The sequence below is a fragment of the Cynoglossus semilaevis genome, chromosome 11 (assembly GCF_000523025.1).
Source record: "Cynoglossus semilaevis isolate Cse_v1.0 chromosome 11, Cse_v1.0, whole genome shotgun sequence".
In the NCBI taxonomy this organism is placed as follows: Eukaryota; Metazoa; Chordata; class Actinopteri; order Pleuronectiformes; family Cynoglossidae; genus Cynoglossus; species Cynoglossus semilaevis.
Window position 1 is genome coordinate 13,487,689 of NC_024317.1, and position 16,307 is coordinate 13,503,995.

The following is a 16,307-nucleotide window of genomic DNA, read 5'->3' on the forward strand; positions in this document are numbered from 1 at the left end:
CTCCATGTTCTCTTCTTTAGGCTCGGTCAGCTGTGCGCGCCCCCGCTGCAGTAGCAGGAGGAGACGCTCGGCTCGCGTGTGTCGAGAACGCGCAGCTTCATGCGGTTAGAATAAAGAAGAAAAGACAAAAAAATAATAATAATAATAATAATAATGATGAGCTGATGGTTGAAGAAGACACGTGGCCGAGACTGAACCCTGTATTAGAGAGCGGTATTATATTTTTTTAATCTGAGTTCGGTTCTGCGGTCCTCCGGTTTCCCGGTTCTCCTCTCCGCTCCTCTGCTCTTTGTCAGCGGGTTTACGCACAGAGCCGGGCGCGTTGACCGAGGAGAGGCTGGTTAGTTCAAACAGGCTGCTGTAAGGTCATTGCCTGCTTTGTTTAACTGATTTTTTTTTATCTGTGGACCTCGGTCAATTTTTACCCGGTGGATTTTATTCTCTTTGTCTGAAGGAAGAACTGATGCTGCGGTGATCAGAGCAGTCACTGGATCTTCTCTCTACAATTATCGTCCCTTTTCATCTGCCGGAGCCGGAAACACTGCTGCTGATGGGATTTCATCCACATTTTATTTTATTCTATATTTTTTAGATATTAATATTTCAACTACCTGATCTGTTTTTCACTTTGATTGGATCGCCTGTTCTTTGGTCTCGATCTGGGTCGGAACCGGCACCATGCCTGAGTATGTGTCGGTGTCAGAGTTCGTGCAGGAGGTTCAGGAGGACTGGAGCTCCCCCACCACCTCCTCCTTCACCTCCAAGATGATGAGCTGCAGGAACACTGTCTACCTGCTGGAGGAGGTCAGAATCACTTTTCTTCGTCATTGTTGATAACGCATGTAATTTACGATATTATCGTGATAATTAAATTAAAATACGGTATACAGCGCTTAGCAAAAAGGAATGCATGTTTGAAACTAACCATACAAACACTGTGGCCGCACTGGACACTGGTCAAACACGTGTATAAGCAGAGGTTTACTTGTTGACCACCGTTGAAAAATGTGTTTGCTAATGTTAGTGTTTGATGCTCACGTTATTCCTCTAAAATAACGTGTTTCTTAGATTTGTTCCACTAAATATGCTGTGATGAAATGGTTTACTTTAAAGGTAGAGTATGCAGGAAATCACTTCAAATACACCTGACGAAATAATAATAAGAATTAAATTAAGGTTAGGGACGATATTTACGGGGAGGGGTTAACGTTCTAATATTAAAGGTAAGGTGAGCCATTCAATCTTTAGAAATTAGACTCTGTTAATATTTTTATTACAGTATTGTTGGAAGTGAAGAATTGCTAGTAAAAAAACCAAATGGTACAAAAAATGTATTATAAAAATCTAACAAATACATAAAAAATATATATATATATTTTTAGGAGGCAATTTTAAAATTTTGAATGCGCTTATCAACCTAGAAGTTGAATGAATGCTAATGCTGCAGACTCCCCATGGCCGCCCTTTTGGATTAACTAATTTAGTATGTTTTTTTTTTTTTAAATCCAGGACATGATGATTATCATTCAAGATTGTCTGGATTTTACACACGCACAAACACACACACTTGAACTCACTGACCTGATTATTTGCCAGGCGTATAAGTTGCCGCCACAACCCCCTACAGAGACTGTGTAAGTAACCATGGCAACAGAACAATCGCAGTTTGTAGGCATTGTTATTATATGGATGAGTAAGGAGGGGCCTGATCATTTTTACAGTGATAATAAGGATAGATGGTCACCACCACACAGCAGACAGATGCAGGTGTTGTCTAACTGGGACAGTAATGTAAACAGTCAAATAAAAACTACAGTATAGTAGCCTCAGAAGATGTACTGTATACAGCAGCTAATACTACTGTTACAGCTGCTATGTCTCAAAACTGGTCTGGTGGCCTAACTCCACAGGAAGTTAAGAACTCGATGGTCTCCAGTTTAGAGAGAAAATAGTTAGAGGAGTTCCAGTTAGAGGAAAATAGACAATAAAACGTCATGTGACATTAGAGGAGTCGTATGATGGGCTCCACCGCCATTCATACATTCAAAGTTGACATTGTGGTCAACATATTTTCCAACAGATTTGAATCATAAGAGTCACTACAGGTTTTCTAGGGATCTATACTCTTTAATTTGGACCTCCTCAAACTCTGACTATCAACTACATTCAAACTCACTGTAGACTTTTTCACTTTTAGTCCTTGCTTACGTTTACTTCTCTCTGTCATGACCTCAGTGCCTGAGTAGAAAAAGCTACAGTCACGTTGCTAAGTGACACAGTGGATGAAAATAAAACCACCTTCAGCCGCTTCCTGTGGGGTTTATGAAGTGATGAGAAGCAGGTTCACTCACGCAGAAATGTGGCCGTTTGTGTTCAGGGAACAAAGCTCAACCATTCAGAGTCTGTTGAATCAGCACACACACATTCGGCAGACAGGGCAGATTGTTGGAGATGAATGAAACATGACGGTGTTCTGTTTTTTGTGTGTGTGTTCAGGCTCTGGATAGTGATCGACTGGTGCTGCAGAAAATGAAGAAAGCTGCCAAAGCTAAATACACATCAGGGCAAGGTGGAGGAATTCACACACAAACACACACACACACACCAGTGTACACCAGTCTGTGTACTGATGCTCTCTTGTTTTTCCTCCTCTAGACCATGTGTCTCACCTGGAGCAATATATTAATGCAATGGAGAAGCTCTCAGTCAACTGTCACTCAAACGGAGAGGCAGAGGTTGGCTCTGCCTTCTACCGCTTTGCAGACTTTTCCAAAGAGCTCATCTCTCCGATGAAGAACCTGGTAATGGTGTCTGTTCTACTACTGTGCCACTTCCCGATAGGAACCATATGTTTTTATCGCTGGCTTTTTCTTTTTTTATCTACACTTTATTTATACATAAAATAATAACATGACCCAAGACATCACTGGAATTATTGCAATTTTTTTTTATTTCTAAAATTAATTAATTAATTATTTTTTTACATTCTGCTGGTCAATGTAAGATCAGCTTCTCTAAGACTATTAGCTTCCCCTGGTGGCTAAAGCACTTAGACGTTGGGCGTCACCTGAGTGCAACCATGCACTTCATGCGTCCACTTCATGTCATCCATCACATCTGTTGCAAAAGGCAATGGTTTTTGCCTGCGTGGTTAAGTTATATTGATGGTATAGATTAAGTACACTTTATTTAAATGTTAGGTTAGGCAAAAAGTGTATCATTTAATGTATCTGATAGACTACGGTCTATTTCTTTGTGGTGCAGCTGAAGAGCATGCTCTTCAACATCAACTTCTTCCTGGACTCTCTGATTAAAGGAGACCTGAGGGAGGTGAAAGGGGTGAGGTTTTATTTATAGTCTACTCTCATCACTGTATAAACTGTGTGTTTACAGTGACAGATCTCAGGTTGTGAAAAGACCCAATAATAAATCACTCTCACTTCTGTGTTCTTGTAGGATCTGAAGAAGCCGTTTGAACGAGCCTGGAGAGACTACGAGAGCAGATTGTGAGTGATGATGAAGAAGGGTGGCGTTCACTCAGGATTATTTTATATTTCTTTTTTTTAACTGGGATCTGATGTTGAGACAATGTGACTGATGTAGGGTCACGAACTGCAGTTTATTTTTATGCAACGCCCGTGTTCCTTTCTGTGTGATTTTGCAGTAAGCAGGTGGAGAAGGAGAAGAGGGAGTTGGCCCGTCAGTATGGTATGGTGCGGAGCGAGGTGAGCGGAGGGGAGATTGCAGAGGAGTTGGAGAAGGAGAGACGCTCCTTCCAACTGGGCATGTGCGAGGTCAGTCATTGATTACACACACAGACACACACACACTTGGGGGTTTCTTGTTTGATCAGTTATTTCTTTTGAAGTGAAAATCATTCAAATGTTTTTTAATGTTTAATTCCTCATCCTCAATTCCAAACGTGCAGTATTTTTTTTCTGTCTTTCAGTATCTGATCAAAGTGAATGAGATTAAGACCAAACGAGGAGTGGACCTGCTGCAGAACCTCATCAAACACTGCCACAGTCACAACAAGTCAGTTGAAACACACATGTGCACAGAGTCAAACACACAAGACATGTTACTGATGCAGAAAGTCAACTGTATTAACTCGTTTGTGTGTGTAGTTTCCTGCAGGAGTGTGTTTCCACCAATCAGAAGTTAAAGCAGTACATGGAGGAGCTGAATGGAGTACTGACCACGGTATGACTGCGACTCTCTTTAATACTCTAATGAAGTAGAACAAAAATAAAGTTGGAGTAGGCAGTTTTTTATTTGCAGTTTAGAGAGATTTTGTTGGCGTTGCTGCATGAGGAAAACTGCACGCATAGTAGGCAAAATATATTTGAGGTGCACATATGAGGCTCCAGTTTGAACACATTTGATACTTTCATTTTAACTACATAAAACTACAGCATGGCCCCAGGTCACTCAAGGTCAGTTAAAAATGGCCAAACACAACACCCTAATTTGTCATTTTACATATGACCCAATTCATTGTGTCTGCACAGCAGCTGCTACATGCTATCTACAGCTGAGTTCTACAAACTTTTTTGCACCACAGGCAAATTATAGAACAATAAACTTACAAAATGTTCTGCAAACTGCAACAAAAATGCACAATACAGAAACTGATATTTAAAACAAAAAACAAAAATTACACATCATAATGCCGTACTGTGAGTAGGACAGTAAAAGCAACATTCTTTTATTTTAGAACACTCATCATCTGTCTTTCATGGACTTTTTCTTCCCTTAAAAAGCACTCCTAAGATTTTTATTTTGAAAAGTGACTTGAACCTTGTCCTTCTTACATGTCTTCTGTACCAGAGTTTGTCTTGTTTTATTATCATTAAATACCACATTTACAGCGACGGTAATGATGACGGAGGCGTTCATTTCTTAAAGTAAAACATCTATCAAACAAATAATTAATAATTATTGAAATGCAATTCATATTTGTCATACAAATATTTTGTGGCCCTGTATGAAATGCGCATTTGCCAAATCCTGGTCTGCGGCCCAGTGGTTGGGGATCTCTGATCTGGAAAACTAAGTGAATTATCTCTAATCTGTTAGCATGTATGTGACCAGTTTGCTCCAGTGAAGGAGCAGAGGTCAGGTGAACGTCCAACTCAGCTGTTTGTCCTGTGTGTGTGTGTGTGTGTGTGTGTGTGTGCAGGTGAAGCAGCGTCACGAGGAGGAGAAGAGACAATTGTGTGCCATCAGAGATCAGCTGAGGCCTGTGGTCCACACTGAACAGGTCTGTGGAAAAAACACCACAACTGACTGCAGAAACAGTCACAAATGTTGTGTGTATGTGATTGATGATTCATGTGTGTGTGTGTGTAGTTTTCTCTACCCAAGCAGGTTTACAGCATGCATCAGCTGCTGGGAGACAAACAGTACGGAACAGAGAGAACAGGATTTCTCTACAAGAAGAGTGACGGGTAAAGAAACACAGATCAACATGGACAGTGAAATAATTAGCACCGCAATCGTCATCGAGTTTCTCCGTTTGTCTTCCAGGTTGAGGAAGATGTGGCAGAAAAGGAAATGCACCGTTCACAACTGTTACCTGACCATTGCACATGCAACCGTGAGTTCACCTGTGTGTTCTGTGACATTTTAGCAGCAGCTCTGTTTTCACCACCTCTGTCTTCCTCAGCCTAATAAACCCCCCACCAGACTCAACCTGCTCACCTGTCAGGTTAAACCCAGCGTGGAGGACAAGAAATGCTTCGACCTCATCTCCTGTAAGAAATGCACGTTTGATTTGTCTTTTTTGTTTACTTGAAAACTGAATTTAAAGTTAGTTCCCCAAGTGGACTACACCCCAATCTATTTGTAGTTCTAAGTCCATTTGGCTGTTTGCAGACATTAGTTTTCTGATAATGTCTTGAGTTAATTGACATCCAGCAGAAGGAGCTGTTGAGGGTCGTTATAACACTGTATGTTATGCAGCTGTCAATGCATTTCCCCATTCAAAAACAGAACAAGTTAAAATCCAGGCTGTGTCTTATGGTCCTCCAGATAATCGGACCTACCACTTCCTGGCTGAAGATGAGGCTGAGTGTGTAGCGTGAGTGTCAGAGATGGTAAAGTCATTACTGCATTAGTGTTGATCATTTTTCCAAAGAGTTTTAAAATGTTTGTTTTTGTTGCTCAGCTGGATCTCAGTGCTCAGTAACAGCAAGCAGGAGGCTCTGAGTGTAGCTCTGGACGGTGGGAGGAAAGGGGGAGGAGTGGGAGAGAGCAGTGTGGAGGATCTGACCCGGGCAATCACTGATGACGTCATACGAATGCCGGGAAACAACAGCTGCTGCGACTGTGGAGCTCCAGGTTTGTTTTATCAGTCCACTGCATGTATATCTATAGGTTATGATAGCACTGTGAGCTTTCACATCAAGGTAAATGGTTTTTTCATCATTTAAGTTGCAATACTGCCACCTTTCGGCTGGATTTTGCAACGGTAAATACTTCCATCCAGATGGTTCCAATTTCTTTTTTTTAAACAAGGAACTGCAAACACAGGGTAACATCCCAGCAGATGAACACAGCACTATGCCCCCCATGTGACCCAGTGACATGACTGGAGACTCCACTATTATTGTACTGGTTGTTTTCCTCTTACACGTTCCGTAGATCCCGGATGGCTTTCCACAAACCTGGGAATCCTGACATGTATCGAGTGTTCAGGGATCCACAGAGAGATGGGAGTCCATGTCTCCAGGATCAAGTCCTTAAGTTTGGACAGTCTGGGAACTTCAGATCTGCTGGTACATTGTTAAAAAATGCTTGTATTTTCTTCATTTTATTATTCTTTTTTGTTGGTATTTTTTGAAGGTCTGTTCCAGAGAATGTTTTTCCATAAACATTCCTAATCATTGCCATATTTTCTTTTTGCCTCCCAGTTGGCCAGGAGTGTTGGCAACTCTGGTTTTAATGAAATCCTGGAGTCGAACCTTCTGAGTCCGTCACTGAAGCCCTCACAACACAGTCATATGTGAGTCCCACCCAGGGAGAGGTGGATTTTAGTCACGTGGAATTCAATTATTAGTCTTGAATCTAAATATTTTAACAGTCTATAATTGTGGTACGCAGGTCAGAGCGTAAAGGGTTCATCCTGTCCAAGTATCAGGACGTTCATTTTGTCAGACGGAGTCACAGCTCGCCCGCAGCTCTGAGAATTGGCCTGCAGGAGGCGACAAAGAGCTGTGACATCTACAGTCTGATCCAGCTGTACGCCCAGAGGACAGACTTGAGTCAAGCTTTGCACACACACATACAGGTATGTTCACAACAAATACGTAGCCTACACACAGGTCATCTGCTACTACATGCACACTGACCTTTGTGACCTGTACCAGCATCTAAAAGATTGAACATCAGTTTTGATACATATGCTATGCTACAGCTTAAACTTGAATGCAAGTATTCATATGAACGCACAACTCTTTTGTTTCCATGTCGACAGGAGAAAGGAGAAACTGCTCTCCATCTCGCCGTCTTATTGGGTGACAGGACGTCTCTGCACATCCTGGACTTCCTGGCTCAAAACTGGTCAGTCAGACGAAGCACTGGTTTATTACGTCTGAGTTTGTATTTATGTCACTATTACTGTTAATACAACAGTTCTGTGTGTTTGTGTGTTTTTTCTCCACTGCGAGAACGATGTTGATGCACAGACGTCATCAGGAAACACAGCCCTGCACTACAGTTGTCAGCACAACAAGACGGACTGTGTGAAACTGCTGCTGAGGGCCAGAGCCAACATACACATCAGTAAGACACTCACACAAACACACACGTTACAGTAAACGTGAAGTCACTTTGAACCTTAAAAACCGATGCACGTGTGTGTGTTTTTGTGTGTGTGTGAAGAGAACGAGATAGGCGAGACGGCCCTGGACGTTAGCCGCAGGTTAAAGCACAACCAGTGTGAGGTGCTGGTGAGTAATGATTTATTAGATGTCAATCTCATCAATTAAATTGACATGAGACTCTGGCCACCTAGTGTACAGAGGTGGAAAAGTACTGAAAAATGTAATTAAGTAAAAGTATCTTTACTTTGCTTTAATTCTAAAATTTACTAAAATAAATACTAAAATTTAGTACCCATCTAAAAATATTGAGTAAAAGTTACTTAGTTACTTTAATTTACTTGATGCAAAAAAGGACGAATCAAACATCTAATCTGCAACTAGTTGTTTTTAATCAACAGTTCAGACGCCAGTGGCAGATTCTCAGAGAAATTCTATGATCCATTTGAACGCTTACACTGCAAATTCAGGTCACTTCAGTTTTGACAGCGACAGCTCTGTCCACCAGGGTAGGCACGTTTTACATCATATGATAAAGTTAGTGGCTCATTTGCTGGCTGAGATATGGCCGAGGATTTCCTTCTCTTTCTGAGTCATCTGCTCGGCAATCCTCAACCTCTGTTTCTTGTTCATCATCAAACTGCAGGCTAGACACTGTCCATTAGTTTACATTCTCTGGCTACATTAACATCGTGGGAACTCCGCACGCCCACACAGTATTCTTTCAGTTAACGCAGGTCGTTTTCCCCACATTTAATCTTTCACTCAGTAATGGGTTCTTTTCAAATGTAGCAAAGTAAAACACTTGAGTCAAAATGTACTTACGTACAAGTACCTATTCCCAAAACTACAATCACAATTACAGTAACCTGAGTAATTGTAAGTTGTTACTTTCCACCTGTGCTAATGTATAACGTGTGTGTAGCTCCAGCAGGCCCAGTCTGATCAGTTTGACCATCATGTTCACGTGGAGTACGAGTGGAGGCTCCGTCATGATGACCTCTACGACAGTGATGATGACTATGAAGATAAGGTCAGTTTCATCTCTGCTCATTAGATAATAAGCACCTGTGATGTTGCTCCCGCTTTGATCAGTCTGTTCCTGATTATATCACTGACTCCAACATCATCTGCAGCAGTACTGACCTCCGTCCTTGTATTTCAGAACGGTCCTATAAAGAAGGAACGCACCTCCTTCTCCTCTTCGTCCTTCACCTCGTCCTTTTCCTTCACCTCCCGTCCCTTTGGCTTAAGCCAGACCACGCCATCCCCTGCAGCCCCACCCTGTTCTGGAGCAGCAGGAGCCGGAGGAGGTCTCCTCAGTGTAGGGAGGAGGCTGGCCATGGCCATGGATCTGCACAGCAGGACCACCGGCTCTGTTCCAAGTCCTCCTCCACCTCCTCCATCCTCACCTGCTCCACCACTGCCACCTAGGGTCAAAGGTGGTTACCAAGGTGTCCATCATGTTTTGTTTTTTTATTGATCTTCATAAATAGATTTTATTCAACAGTGTCAGCTGTAGAGTCAACTCCTGATGTAATTTAAATGTTGTTTTCCTGAGACGTAGCTCAATGTTTCCACTGGGTGTGACTTCACTGCTGTCAGCTTTGGTCAGTTTGTCACTGTGGTGTTCAGAAAACATCCCCACTCTGACGGTCGTTAATGTTGGATGAGGGTTTGCTGTACTCTTTTAAAACATATATATATCTAAAGAAAATCTAAATCTATCTTTGGCTGAATTAATCTAGTTCATCAGAAAAAATGTTAAGAAAGATGAGATTGAAATATAGATTTTTTTTAAGGTCATAACTTCTCTCTGAAATAAATTCTTCTCTCTGGATTCATCTTATTCTCTAGCTCCAGGTATTCCACCACCTCCTCCTCCCCCCTTAGGGGAGGGGTTGGATGGAGAAGGGGAGGAAGACGGGGAGGTGTTCTCCCCTCCAGCAGGGGGAGGCAAGAAGTCGACCTCTGGTGCTGTCCGACACAAGAGGAGTGGCTCAGAGTCCAGCACTCATGGTACATCAGTTCACTAATGTGTGGGAGTGATGCAAATGCTGGGTAATTAACTCTGTGTGTGTGCAGATTACGGCTTCCCAAGTAGCCCGAGGCTCTACAGTGGTCCAGACTCCTCTTTTAAGAAGTGTGTGTGAGTATCTGGACAACAGCCAAACACACTGTGACTTTGTGTTTATTGAACAAAAACATGTGTCCTTGTTTTTATGGTGTGTTTTCACAGATTGATTTATGTAGGCACCATAAACAAATCTGACCTGGTCACAAATTGGTTCTTAATTCTGATTAGTGTAGATGATTTTAATCTTTATGATCTCTATTAACTTATTATTAGCAGCTCTTTTTACGGCATCATCATCTGAGCCGGGGCCTCGGTCACAGCCTGCTCTACCTTCAGACAACTCAGAAAAATCAAACATTTGAGACTCCAGCACATAGCAGGGGATCTGCTAACTCCTAAAACCTACAAATCTTATATTTGCGTAGCCCAAAAATACAACATTTTTATTTGCTTCTAAATCTCAGTCTGTCAGCCTATGACTGAAAACTCTCTTTGAATTCGACAGCCGTCAGGGCAGGATTTGAGCCTGCAATCTTCTGATGAAATGTCAGATCCTTTCACTGGGATCCTGTTTATATTGTCATTCAAACACAGGCTGAAAAGTCTCCCAGATAACCTGAGCATATGAAAGTACAATACTGACAATGTTTCTCCAACCCTTTAAATTAAAAATAGTTTCTGTTCTTCGTCAGGTTGAAGCCCAGGTCAAATAACAAGTCTCTCTTTTTTTGTCTGTGTCTGACTTTCCAGTCCGGCTTCTCCACTTGGCTCCCTGAAAGAACGGCCTCACAGAGGTATTTCCTGTCCTTTTAGCTCCCAGATCCAGATCCAGGGTCTGTTAAATCCATTTTGTGTAAATATTGGAGTTTTCTGATGTTGACTAGAAGTCGTCACAGGGGGAAAACACAGTTAGAGCATTTAAAACATTATTCTACTCAGGTTCTACGTTTAAAGAACGAAATTCTAAAAATGTATTTGCAACGATTACTTGTACCAGAGAAACCCGATCTGCAAAGTATGTTTACAAAACAAGCAAACACACAACTTTAAATAACAGATGAAGCAGTTTTATTTATCACTTGTGCTGTGAAATATGACTTGGTTGTTCAGGAGACACTGTTTCATGTTGCATAGCACTTGCAATGATATATTTAGCATTTTCAAGGGTAAAACTGCTGTGTTTTAAGAGCTGCAGTGTACTTGAAATACTACTAATAAAAATTGACTTACATTTGTGAAATAATGACATTGTATTTCTGCAGATGATTCCCATCTGGAACAGCAGCTCCATGTATTTAAACTAATTCTCCAGTAGGATTTATAAAAATAGAAACATTTAATGGTTAATTTTGGTTGGTGGTTTAACTTTTATAATACAAACGTATTACTTTATACTACATCGATTCCCTAATTTTAGTTAGTTATTTTTTTTCCTTTTTCTTTCTTTCCGAGGCGTCCGGAGGGCAGACAGTGATAGTAGCTCCTCCCACTTCCTGCATCCTGCTAGCAAAGCTCCACCCAGCGAGTCTCCCACCAAACATCGCTCCCAGAGCTTTGAGAGTGACCACAGAGGCCCCGCCCCCCAGCCGCTACCTCGCAGATCCTTGGTCAGTGTGTATGAAAATGACAGTCAAAACAACATTTCACGACATTTCAGATGATATTTGAACTTGTGTCTAATCTCTGCCTGCAAATGTGACTCAGTGTCATTTAACTCCACTGGAATTGATACACTTTTGGCTATAGTCACACCGTAAAATGAATTTACCTGAAGAAATATAAATAACATTTGAAAAGTTGCATAAATGTTTAATTAAATGCTTTTTCCCACAGCTCTACTGCTACTACTAATAATAATAATGATAATTTATATTATTATTGATAATATTGTTGTTGTTATAATACATTTAATTTAAAGTTATTTAATTTCTTCTTACTGTACATTTATAAATTTTAAAAAATCTGTGTCAATCAGCCTCGAGGAACCACAAGTCGTCGGGTTCAGGCTCTGTACGACTGTGAGGCCGACCACAATGATGAGCTAAGCTTCGCTGAGGGACAGGTGCTGGTTGTTCTGGGGCAGGAGGACAACGACTGGTGGGTAGGTATCAGTGTTCCTCTGTCTGAGTGATTGAAATATGATTCTCTGTTATTTATTAAGGATGAAAGTCTGAAGTGGTGACAAAAATGTGTGTGTGTCCGTGCAGCATGGTTACATAGAGGATGAACCAGACCAAAGAGGTCTGTTTCCGTCGTCCTTTGTGCAGCTCCTCTCAGACTGACACCGAACCAGATCAGGAATAAATTCTGGATCAGCACAAAGTCAGGAATACCAGACCAAACGCACACCAGGTTTCTGCTGAGCAGGAGGAGCTCAGTCCGTCATCGTGGAAGAGGCAGGTCAGAGATCCGGCCTTGAGTAGCTCCAGGATTCTGTGAGTCACATGATCACAGTCCATGCTTCCCTGTCACACATTGACTTTTAGTTTTCAACTTCTCGGCTGGACTCATCTCTGAGCTCTGATGTGATGTGGGTCACCTGGAGATGGTCGCCCTCAGACTGACGACCTGAGGCTCCAGACTGTTGTTGACTTTTATTTGACTTTTTTATTAACAATAACTGAAAAAGAAAATCAGCACAAAGACACAGACAGGACACTGACTCTAGTTTAAAAATGAACATTTGCTCTGATGTAAAATGGATAATCTGAAAACCTGATCAAATACAATGTACCGCGGCCCAACACTTGACAAAGATATGTTGATAAACATGTTTCACACCAAGCACCTTCTCAAAAAGAAAATATATATAACATCTGTCTTAATTTTTTTATTTTGATTTTCTCCCACCTCTGAATAGCCACCTATTTGGAATTTAAATATTTCCAGTACAATTTTATAAATTTGATAAAGTTTGGAATGTAGCAATAAGAAGTCAGAAAAAAAACATACAAACAGATGACAGCTTTAAATTTAGTTCTATTGTTTAAAAATACACACTGACTCTTTTTGCCAAGGACTTGCGGTGTCTTCTACTGTAGGTGGCGCCACCAACCAAAGGATTTAAAGAAACAAGTATCTTCACTTTAAATCAAATTAGACTGGATTTGATCTGCTCCTGTGAAGTCTGAACATAAATCAGTTCTTCCCACTGCCTGTAATGTCAGTGATGACATCAGCGTGTTATTGCAAGGGATGCACCAATACCAGAAATAGGTGTGTGTATGTGGTTGTAGGAAATGTGTTTTGTAAAAATACTACTCTTGTCTGGACACTTGTCCTGATGTGGATATTTGCATGCGAGACAGTATTTAATGTTTGAGATTTGGTTTGAAGTTTGGATTAGATGTTAGAGTCGAGGGATTAAGATTAGACATAAAGGTGTAATAGTTAAGATTAGGGTAAATTACTACGGAATTATGTCTCTCTCTGAGTGTGTGTATACTGCTGTGTAGTAACAACAACACAATTGGTCGCTTCACTGGGCTCACTGTTCCGTTACCCACACCAATCATAGACAGAGGAATGCCAGTGATGCCTTCACTGTCCTACGACAAATGGATTCAAAGCTAAATCCTTCAGTTTCTTAAGTCACCTGTGAATGACAGCTGGTTTTGTTGTTCTTAGTGTTCAATATAAGGAGCCGGGTCACAGACACCATGATGGGAGCAAATGTGACTTAGCTGTTGGATTAGCTGCACTGGCAACAATCATCAGGCAATAAAAAGAAAAATACAAGAACAATAGTAAAAAATTAATGAATGGACGTTCTGAGAGTTGTTGGCTTTTTTATAACTGTAAGTACGATGTGATATAAATACAATGAAAAGCTAAATATGTTTTGCAGCTGGTATGAACATTCAGAAGGATTCATTAAAAAAATCTTGAATAAATAGGTTGATTGCATATTTAATATGTTGAATTATGACTCATGACTTTAGCTGTAGTTTACCTCTAGCTGTAAGTGCTGGTTTTGGTGCATTCTTTGACAATATACTGTAACTCTTTTTTTCCAATGTCATGTCAATGATGTCAGTTTGTCGCATTGGAGCAGAAGTCCTTCCGTCCACTCAAACATCTGTTCCACTGCCTTCTGTAACTCAGTGCAGTCTGCCATGTAACATTCCTTCAATCCTGACAAAAATGTTTTGTCTTTTTTGCCAAACTCACAAAAGCAACACACAAACACACACACACACACACACTTACAATATATATAAAAGAACTAAAGCACATTTATTCTTCCAAACTGCACTTCCAACAAACTCTCCAAACCCTGATGTTGGACACTTTTCTCCACATCAGGGCTGCTGTTTTAGTAAAGACAGCTAAAAACAGGGAATTCAATATTATGGCTTTGTTTTGTCAACACAAACAAGTTTTGGGGGGAGGATGGGACAGGGGTTGCCTTTCTTTGTAAGCCATCTAAGGAGCTTAGTTGTAAACAACTGGACTTCTTCTTGGAGCTTGAAGGATGGTTTGAGAAGTATAACTACTAGTGTTCCCTGTTACCTCAACCAGATACTAATGAAGTTCCTCAGTTGAGGAACAAAATGTCTTTCAAGCTCCAAGAAGAAGTCCAGGTGCTTACAACTTAACTCTTTGGATAACATGACCTGGATGAATGAGAATCTTCACAGACATACTGTATCTTACTTTGGGAGCGCTCTTCAGCCAAACCAAGTATTGGTGATTTAAAGGGAATTCTTTTTGTGAGATGAAGTCATTTGTCACCTCAAAACAGTAATAAACACTGTGTCACTGGGTTCAGGTACACAAAAAACCCACAGAAATCACAAAGGATGAAAAACAAATGTACAGTCATCTCAGTTTTTTGGATTCAAAGTGACAGCGGTGGGATTCGATGTTTCTAATGAATGTCAGTGTTTGGTGTGTTTAGCGTTGAATTAATGAATGAATAAATGAGTGAATAAATGATCAGCAGCTTGTTTTGTACTTCCACTGATGTGCATTTATATAATTTAAATTGGTTTTAAATGAGGAGAACAATTCCCAAACTACCAAGTGACACTTTAATTGCAAATTATTTTTAAATAATACACTTCATCACAAACTACAGTCAGTGCTGGGTACAAGAAACTTTTGTTATGACCTGCTGCACAGTTGATACTCAGCCAGACTCTCCGTCTCTGGCAACATTCCTGAAGAGTTCATTCCTAATGGAACATCCATTCCAGTATTTTTCTGTCTGTGCAGTACTACACTGACACAGCTGGATTTTCCTTAAACAGTGTTGACAGGTCTGGATGTTGGTTACTGTCTATTATGAGTTAATAAGAGTTATTTATATTACTAGGGGACGCACATGGACAGAGAGAGAGAGGGGCTACATCCAACTTTCATGCTGCCCACAGATGTAGACTAGGACACGTGTGTGTGTGAAGTGAAGAGCAGGCAACATATGAAAATGAACACCTGTTTCGGTAATGATTAATACATTTAAATAATGACAATGCATGTTTCGGTAATGATAATAATTCTTAAACAAGTTATATTAAACAGATTGTAGGCCTAAAAATGCAAGTTTATGTCCCAAAACATGCTGCCAAGTGACTACTTTTGTAAGGTCTGTCTGCTGTGTGGGGTAATCAGTATCGTCACACTCACCTGTGTCTCTGTGTCTAGTCTCACTTGTGTCTCCCGGTCTCCTGGGTATATCCTGCGTACCTCTCTCCCTCATTGTTCTCTGTGTGTTCTGAGTCCATGCTGGGTCTTCTGTGTTCATGCCCTGATGGATACCAACACCTGAAAAAAGTCTCCCCAGGACTACATTTGGGTCCTGCCTGCTTCCTGCCATATCCGTAGCAAAACGTGACACCTAAACATGTAAATATATCACAAAAACAAATAAGCAAGTTTATGTCCCAAAACATGCTGCCAAGAAAGTAAGTGGTGGCAAAAACTCCAAAAAAAAAAACTCCCCAAAAAAAAAAATTATATACATATATATATATATGAACATGTCAAATTATCAGCAAAAAACAAACATGACTATAAACTTACTATCACGAGAAAAAAATACTAAACAATAAAGAGTCACGCTGATATTGGAAGGTTTGTATAACGGAAATACGTAGGAATACGTGTACGGTTCTTGTTTCCGGTTGCGTATCCGGCACATGGGGTACGAGTGTTAGCAGTTTGGGCTATCAGCGGGCCTTCAAGTAACAAAAACAAAAAACTGGGCACGGTGGCTACATCGGAATGATTTGAAATGGTAGGTTTTCGAAAACAATTGTCTGTTGTATTTTGTTTGTAATGGTAGTCGTTCGGTCGAGAGCGTTAGTGCAATTTGCGTTTGGCAGCTAACGTTAGCTTTTGTCAGAAGTTAAAATGATTAGCAGTTAGTTTTTCGTCCAAAACAATGAATATAGAGTTGTCGTGGT

The 16,307-nt window shown here is 40.7% G+C and overlaps 1 protein-coding gene across 1 annotated transcript; it reads left to right on the plus strand.

Moving 5' to 3' along the window:
* The first annotated feature begins 82 nt into the window (after positions 1–82).
* Positions 83–15,836, plus strand: unm_sa1614 (un-named sa1614). The gene is made up of 28 exons (XM_025060504.1): positions 83–804; positions 2,497–2,569; positions 2,656–2,801; positions 3,265–3,339; positions 3,457–3,506; positions 3,665–3,794; positions 3,950–4,035; positions 4,128–4,203; positions 5,183–5,263; positions 5,353–5,450; positions 5,530–5,599; positions 5,669–5,756; positions 6,034–6,082; positions 6,170–6,342; positions 6,646–6,779; positions 6,915–7,006; positions 7,105–7,291; positions 7,478–7,566; positions 7,673–7,785; positions 7,885–7,952; positions 8,749–8,856; positions 8,989–9,277; positions 9,681–9,842; positions 9,909–9,972; positions 10,651–10,694; positions 11,353–11,507; positions 11,876–12,001; positions 12,108–15,836. The coding sequence occupies exons 1-28, from the start codon at positions 679–681 to the stop codon at positions 12,180–12,182; spliced, it is 3,027 nt and encodes a 1,008-aa protein (XP_024916272.1). The 5' UTR covers positions 83–678; the 3' UTR covers positions 12,183–15,836.
* The last annotated feature ends 471 nt before the right edge of the window (positions 15,837–16,307 follow it).

Excerpts from the sequence above, each read along its gene's own strand:
- unm_sa1614 (XM_025060504.1), top strand. The coding sequence starts at position 679 with ATGCCTGAGTATGTGTCGGTGTCAGAGTTCGTGCAGGAGGTTCAGGAG. Across the intron at positions 5,264-5,352 it reads CTGTGGTCCACACTGAACAG|TTTTCTCTACCCAAGCAGGT; the intron begins GTCTGTGGAAAA and ends GTGTGTGTGTAG. Across the intron at positions 5,451-5,529 it reads CTCTACAAGAAGAGTGACGG|GTTGAGGAAGATGTGGCAGA; the intron begins GTAAAGAAACAC and ends TTTGTCTTCCAG.